This window comes from Olea europaea, chromosome 11, assembly GCF_002742605.1.
Source record: "Olea europaea var. sylvestris chromosome 11, O_europaea_v1, whole genome shotgun sequence".
In the NCBI taxonomy this organism is placed as follows: domain Eukaryota; kingdom Viridiplantae; phylum Streptophyta; class Magnoliopsida; order Lamiales; family Oleaceae; genus Olea; species Olea europaea.
The window spans coordinates 34,109,329-34,117,597 of record NC_036247.1 but is presented as its reverse complement, the minus strand read 5'-3'; the positions used below and the strand labels follow the sequence as shown (position 1 = coordinate 34,117,597).

Here is an 8,269-nt window from a genome sequence, read left to right as displayed (position 1 = left end):
AATAAAATAAACTATATATATAGGAAGACAGACAAAAAATTGATTGACAAACCATATAATAGTTCTGAACTGTGCCACCATATTGATAAAACCGGCCAACTGCAAAAGCAACATCTTCTGCAGTTCTATGAGGATTTTTGTCACCCCAGCCCTTGTACCTTAAAGTAAACAAATCCATGCAAGATCAGAAACATAAACCATGAGATAAAAGAAAATAATTTTGAAGCAGCAAATCTTGACACTAACCAGCCAGTCCAATTCTCTGTCCAGATCTTTGGAACGTTATTATTGTTAGGAGTAAATTGATCACAATAATAGCCGTTACACGTGTTAATCTGTAAGAAGATGGAACATCAAGATTTTGAGTAATTAATCAAGTAAATAAACAAAACTACGAATAGCATTAACTCTTCACAATAAGTTGGTATCATACCATTGGAGATGGAGCATCATCCTCTTGACACATGATCCAAGGGACACCAATGTTCAGAGACTCGGCAAAGTTAGCGCACCAATTAATGTATGATTTTCCGTCCCCTCCATATTTACCGATAACGTTTCCATATTCATTTTCAATCTGTTGTTATTTTCAGATGAAAAGTAGATATGGAATATCAAGAAGCCTTTTAATTTCAAACTTATAAGCTAAAGTAAAAACTTAGATAACTGAGGCAGTATAATTACAAACCTGAGCAATTATTATTGGTCCCCCTTGATTAGCAAAAAGATTTTCACCTTTCACCTTGTCGACAATCATTGTTGTGAAAATCTTCATTTCATTCTGAAATATAAAATCGAAAAACAACAAAGGTAAGAGACAAATTATGAGAAAAACCATGAATGAGTTAAAGAAATCGATCAATTTACCATGTAGGCATCATTTTTAGTCCTGAAAACCATGTTAGGTATGCTTTTTAACCAAACAGGAAGCCCTCTGCAGGAAATTTATCAAGTTTATGGCTTTAAATTAAGCTACATTCATTAAATAAAATATCAAATCTTGAATTTTGTAGGACTTATGGATTCAAAAGACGAAAAAGGTTGTACATACCCATAGTTCCATTCTGCACAAACATATGGTCCAATTCTGAGAATTGCATAAAGTCCTGCATCTTGAATTGTCTTGAGATACTTTACAAGGTCTAAATTTCCTTCAAAATCATACTGAAAGTCATGCATGAAGAAAGAGTGTATTAGAGTACAAATACTCATATTCTGTTTGGCCAGACCCGAAAAGCTTGCGGTGCGACATATGTGGTGAAACTAAAATTATGAGAAAAAGGTATAGACTTGTTCTATTAGGACTCCATTATATGTTAGGATTTCATTGTGTTATATATATTTGGTGTATCCGCACCTCTTGTGCTCAAGTTTGATATAGTAATTTCTCATTCTCTGTTCGTGATTTTTTCCCTTCTTGGGTTTCTATGTGAATCTTGTGTTTTTGTTCTTAATTCATATATCTTGCAGATTCTCGTTTTTGCGTAACAGAGTGAAGTACAAGCCTTTAATTTCAAACTTATAAGCTAAAGTAAAAACTTAGATAACTGAGGCAGTATAATTACAAACCTGAGCAATTATTATTGGTCCCCCTTGATTAGCAAAAAGATTTTCACCTTTCACCTTGTCGACAATCATTGTTGTGAAAATCTTCATTTCATTCTGAAATATAAAATCGAAAAACAACAAAGGTAAGAGACAAATTATGAGAAAAACCATGAATGAGTTAAAGAAATCGATCAATTTACCATGTAGGCATCATTTTTAGTCCTGAAAACCATGTTAGGTATGCTTTTTAACCAAACAGGAAGCCCTCTGCAGGAAATTTATCAAGTTTATGGCTTTAAATTAAGCTACATTCATTAAATAAAATATCAAATCTTGAATTTTGTAGGACTTATGGATTCAAAAGACGAAAAAGGTTGTACATACCCATAGTTCCATTCTGCACAAACATATGGTCCAATTCTGAGAATTGCATAAAGTCCTGCATCTTGAATTGTCTTGAGATACTTTACAAGGTCTAAATTTCCTTCAAAATCATACTGAAAGTCATGCATGAAGAAAGAGTGTATTAGAGTACAAATACTCATATTCTGTTTGGCCAGACCCGAAAAGCTTGCGGTGCGACATATGTGGTGAAACTAAAATTATGAGAAAAAGGTATAGACTTGTTCTATTAGGACTCCATTATATGTTAGGATTTCATTGTGTTATATATATTTGGTGTATCCGCACCTCTTGTGCTCAAGTTTGATATAGTAATTTCTCATTCTCTGTTCGTGATTTTTTCCCTTCTTGGGTTTCTATGTGAATCTTGTGTTTTTGTTCTTAATTCATATATCTTGCAGATTCTCGTTTTTGCGTAACAGAGTGAAGTACAAGTATAATCAATTTCAAGTTGTATCACACATAAACATAGTCCATGTAGCAAACATTTGTCACTGACGTAAACTTCATTAAAAATACAGCAAACCTGTCGATATAGAGGCTCATGGGCATTCCAAAACACGTAAGTTTCGATTGCATTAAGTCCTCCCTCTTTTGCTTTCTTCATCAATGATGGCCACATCTGCAATAATAATACATAAATTAGCTGTTAATAATCAATTCATACCATTTGTTCTTCATTTGTTTTCAAATTTTTTGAATGCAGACTGTGCTTATATTTGTACCTCAGGAGTACTGCGAGGATAGTGAATGGCGCCGGAAATTATAAGTTTTCTTTCACCATCGATCTTGAGAGCTCTTCCATCGTAAGAAACCTCAACAGCATTAGAAAAAATGTCAAAAAAGAATAAAATTAATGTCGTCACCAAAATCTTGTTCCACCCCATCACTGTTTTAGGCTATTAAGAACAATGAAAATAATGTAGCAGCATAGGGAATATTTATATTTAGCAGAATTTTGAAAAATAGCACTACTGTAAAAGAGAATCTTGAACTGCATATTCATATCTATCTACATGAGTTTTACGGTAAGCACAACATGTTTATGATAAATGTCAAAAAAATATCATGATATCATCAACCTTGTTTATTTATTTATTTGCATCTTGTTTTTTAGAAATGTCTAAATGGATACAATGGTTAATTAATGAGCAGTTATTAATTGATAAGAAATAATAAAAAACTAGGGAAATTAATATAAAATAGAGGTGTAATTAATACTTTTTCTGAAAACTAAATGTTTATGGGATATGTAAGAACTAATCCTAGCTTATAGAAAATTCTAATTCACTTATGCAATCTAGTCTATCGCCTTAATAAGAATTTTAATTCACTTATGCAATCTAGTCTATCGCCTTAATAAGAATTTTAGTTCACTTATGCAATCTAATCTATCGCTTTAATAAGAATTTTAACGTGTTAATTATAAATTAGTATGAATGTGATCGTAAGTGTGTGACCTTTATAATATGTCATATGATTGGAAAAATTGGTATGGAATCTACTGCTCAGTCTTTACATAATTGTGACCTTCAATTCTAATCACTCATATTGGGACTTTAAGAACAACTAACATGTTTAATGCGATTTGGGATTTCTTTCCCTTTTTTGAGAATTTAATTGATATGGTTGTTAGATGTTATCTTAGGAATTGATTTGTAAAGATAGCAAATGAAACGTTTAACATGAAGAAGGATAAAGTAGGTAATGTTTAGTATTCTTCATTACAAGATTCTTTATAACCTCATTATTTTTATTTGATGTGTCGCTTTACATCGGTGATCTAAAAAACTCAAGCAAAACGCTTAGTCTTGACAATAATATGCGCAAAATAAGCAGTCAATTGCACCGCTTAATGCAAAACTAGGTCGAGGCACATTTTACATTTTTTTTAAAAAAAAAAAAATCTTATTTGATTTTGGTTTATTAACCGTTTTTTTTTAATATCTTTTTCCTTTGCACCATTATTTTTTTATTTTAAAAAATCCTTTAATTAACTTATTTATTTATTTTTTTCCTTTCTTTAAAAGGATTTTGTCTGATTTTAGCTTCAAGTTTTAAATGATTTATCTGTACAAAAGTGAAAAAAAAATTTATCTAATAAAGATTTTGATAAAATTTAAGTTACGGTACTATCTATATTATATAATTTTGATTTTGAATGCTTATCGTTTTGTTAGAAACTTCAAAAATATGTATAAAGTTCTTATAAATCTGTTAAGTAAGTGTGTCTAGTTGAAAACTAAGACTATAAAAAACAGTTTAATTTTCGCATTTCGAAAACTTGAAAATTGCGTAATTAACTAATTGTAGGAATTATTTAATAATTATGGTTTGTTTTTTATGTCTAGGCTCGTAAAGTTTGAAACTTGATCTTCAAACAAACTTAGATGTACTTTACGTTTTTTTAGAACATTGTCCTATATAGAGACAATTAAATAGATTTTCTTAATTATACCGCATTAAAAATCACAATTTCTCTGCAATATTCCATGGAACCTATTTTACACAATATTTCTTCCCACACAGAGACGAAGGGAAGGGAGGGTTCTACTGGGCTACAGTCCAATAATGCCCAAACCCATGTCCAGTAAAAGTCCCCAAAAAATATTGAAATATTTTAATTTTAGTCCATTAGCCCACCAACCATTAACCAATCCACTACAATTTGTAAAATCAGTTTCTTATTTTATACTTGGTTATGTTATGATTTTTTAATTATGTTATGTTTATGTTTTTATACATTATATTTATGATTTTTAATTGTTGCAAACTTTTATTTTTAATGAATTTTTTTGTTCAAATTTGTTTACAAACATTTGATTAGTTTGTTTTTAAAGTATTGAAACAATGTTAACAATTTATCTAATTACCCGTTCACGTAATTGGCAACAAACTATGTAAGCACTAAGTAGGCATTTGATTAGTTTGTTTTTAAAGTATCAAAATAAATTTAACAATTCATCTAATTGCCCGTTCACGTTGTCGACAAAAAATTATGTTAGCACTAAGTATGCATTTGATTAGTTTGTTTTAAAGTATCGAAACAAGTTTAACAATTCATCTAATTATTCGTTCACGTTGTCGGCAACAAACTATCTAAGCACAAAGTAGGTATTTTGTACATTAAATTTCTAAATTTTTGTCCCTCGTAACTTAAATTCCTGGCTCCGTCCATGATCAGGTAGCCATTAGTATAAATGTTAGAAAGTTGAGTAATGAAAAATTGGTTTGCTGGTTATTATTATTTCCAAACCCCCAAAATGCAAATTAGAAATAGAGAACAACCTTAAATAGGATATTCATTCTCAACTTGTAAGTTTCTCAACAGACGCGGCTCATGTAATTCGAAGATCTTAAGAAAAATCAACAAGGGGGCCTTTCGAGCACAATGCAAAAAAATAAAAAAATTAATGGAGCAAATTATAACTGACAAAAAGATTGCAAATAATACGACGGTGGTGACTTTTTTTCCTTAAAGAATTTTCGGTTAATTAACTTTTATAGTTTATTAATTTATTTATGAACGAAAATTTCTTTCTAGATTAAATATGTTAAACCATTTATTTTTTCAATGTTACTAACTAAAAAATCATTCGTAATTTCCAATGGAATTGTTTCTTAAGAAAAATTAAGGAATAATATGTAATTTTTTTAAATTGTAGGCCTTCTATATGTCAAGGACCTTCGGCAACCGCCTGACTCATCTAATGTCTGAGCTGAATTTGTTTCTCAAATGTTCCACGAAGTTTTGGTTCCACGATACAAAATCTCCTCCCACGATACTATTGAACTGATCTGTGTACTGTTCGTCACATCGTTTCAAAATAATATTCATATGATTATGTGTCTAGAAATATCTTTAAGCACAAATATCCATGTGATTATGCCCATGACGATATTTGTGCTTTAAGATATTTCGAGACTTCATCTCATATTGCACAAGTAAATTAAAGACATCTCAATACACAACGACCCTCTTAATTAAACAATTCAGTTCTCTTCAAAACTAAATTAAGATATCGCCTTGAATAATGAGTTGCCAAAAATTCAATTACAAATATTAAGAACTTCAAAATGGTAAGAGTTCAAAATTTCATGAAGCTTAGCACAGCACCTACGGTGTTATACACAAAATTTAATTTAATTTTAATATTTTTTTAAGAGGTAATTAGCACAAAATGTCTTTTTCTTTCAATGTTATTGTACAAAATGTCCATACTTTTCATTTTTTGACACTTTTACCCGTACCTTCACATTTTATTGCAGAAATCATCATTTTCATTAAATTTCTTGTGTAAAATAACAAATTTACCCCATATTTAAATAAAACAATAAAATGAATGAATGAATAAATTGCAATCATACTCCCAAATTTTTTTAAAAGGTGTAAATGAATTCAAATAAATTTTGAAAAGGGTAATTAGCACAAAAATGTCCTTACCTTTCATTATTATTGTGCAAGACGTTTATACCTTTCATTTTTTGACATTTCACCCTTATTTCATACTTCATTACAAAAATCGTTATTTTCATCCATTTGTTCAATTAAAAGCTATAAAATGATAAATATACACTCGTCTTTAAATAAGCAAAATAAAAAAATAAAAAACAAATTGTAACTATATTTCCAAAATTTTCAAAAAAGTACAAATAAATTTCAAATAAATAATTAAAAAATAACTTAATTTTTTAATTATTTATTTAAATTTTTTTTTAAATTTTGTTCTTTATTTTTCTTTTCTTTATTTTGTTTATTTAAAGATGAGCGTATATTTGTCATTTAACGGCTTTTAATTGAGAAAATGGATGAAAATAATGATTTTTGCAATGAAATATAAAAATAAGGGTGAAAATGTCAAAGAATAAAATGTATGAATGTTTTACACAATAATGATGAAAGGTAGAGACGTTTTGTGTTAATTACAATTTTAATAATTTATTTGGACACATTTGCATTTTTTAAAAAAGTTTGAGAGCATGATTGCAATTTATTATTTAACTTTTCTTTTCTTTTTTATTTTTTTAAATTGGGGGTATATTTGTCATTTGACACGAGAAATTTGAAGCTTAGCATGACACTGTCAATGTTACGTACATTTTTTTTTTAAAATTTTTTCCAGAATATTAAAAGATAAGTTAAAATATATTTTTTATTAGTTGCTTATATAATATTACTGACTTATAGATTATTTTTTTGTTAAATTTTGTTTGCGGCATGATTTTTGGTTAGTGTTTAATTGTTATATTTACATTATTTTTTGCCAAAATTTTCTTCGATAAATTAAAATTTTTAAATCATTTATAGTTTTCATAGGGATAATTGCAGCAAAGTCTCAAACATTTGAAAAACTAGCAGGTTTTCTCCAAATCTTTCATTTGTTGTACCAGTTACATCTATCCTTTCCAATCATTGCATATGATGCCCTTTTGAATGATTTCTATCTATTTTTTGTCAATTGACCACAAAATTAAGTTTGATCATATTTTAATCAATTTTCACAAGATGAAATGGTAACTTTCTATTTATCACATTAAACAATTATAAAATTTAAATCAAAAAAATTAAAAATAAATAAAAGAAAAATATAAAAGTCTCTCTTCTTTACCCTAGCCGAAAAATCAAAATCACACAACTGTCTTCAACCTTTGGCGCCAACGTCGACATCACCTCTATAGCAAATCGCAGACAACACCCTTTCTGGCTACACCCATGCTGGCCGCAACCCTCTTTTCAACGAACACCCATGCTGGCAGCCACCAAACAGACTCCTCTCTAGCCTGTCCCATTTCAATTTGATGCATCCTGCATGCTCTAAGCCACAAATTCAACTGAGAAAAATGCACTTCAGGTCCTATCAACTATGGAAAACACACCAATTAAATTCTCAAATTGCAACCCACACACGGATTCAACTAATCCCACTAATCCTGAACCCAGCATTTAAAGTTTGACAATGCACAAACTTCTAACCAAATTTCCACTCAAAACCAAATTTAGCTAGAGATTTGAGGTAGCGGGAGGGGGTGGAGGGAGGGAAGACGATTGAACGTGAGGACTTTGATGAGGATGGTGAAATTTGGGTTGGGATTTGAAGTTGAAATTGTGCTACCAGAGCCGGTGGTGGCAATTGTGTCTGTATCAGTTTTTTGGTCCTTCTTAAGCGAGTCTTTGGAATCTAAAGGTTTGACCCTTGTATTAGTCTGGTATGGGATAAATGGTGATGGTCTTGACTAGTGGACCTCTGGGTTGAGAAGTCGATTTTTGTTGGCTTCGATGATGAGAGTTGGGTGGGGTAATTTTGTGGTTGGGTGTGGC

The 8,269-nt window shown here is 30.1% G+C and overlaps 1 protein-coding gene across 2 annotated transcripts in view; it reads right to left on the bottom strand.

Moving 5' to 3' along the window:
• LOC111404173 (beta-galactosidase 15-like) overlaps nucleotides 1–2,981 on the bottom strand; it is a 5,802-nt gene extending 2,821 nt beyond the window's left edge. The window contains exons 1-8 of one of the 2 annotated variants that reach the window (XM_023032938.1): nucleotides 2,676–2,981; nucleotides 2,477–2,572; nucleotides 1,933–2,045; nucleotides 1,749–1,815; nucleotides 1,570–1,662; nucleotides 434–577; nucleotides 247–335; nucleotides 53–158 (exon numbers count right to left, since the gene is read on the bottom strand). In XM_023032938.1, the coding sequence (XP_022888706.1) occupies nucleotides 53–158; nucleotides 247–335; nucleotides 434–577; nucleotides 1,570–1,662; nucleotides 1,749–1,815; nucleotides 1,933–2,045; nucleotides 2,477–2,572; nucleotides 2,676–2,837 (870 nt within the window). In that variant the 5' untranslated portion in view covers nucleotides 2,838–2,981. Of the gene's footprint in view, nucleotides 1–52; nucleotides 159–246; nucleotides 336–433; nucleotides 578–688; nucleotides 782–867; nucleotides 935–1,051; nucleotides 1,338–1,569; nucleotides 1,663–1,748; nucleotides 1,816–1,932; nucleotides 2,046–2,476; nucleotides 2,573–2,675 lie in introns of those variants that run through there. The other variant, XM_023032937.1, reaches the window with a different exon arrangement.
• Nucleotides 2,982–8,269: the final 5,288 nt, after the last annotated feature.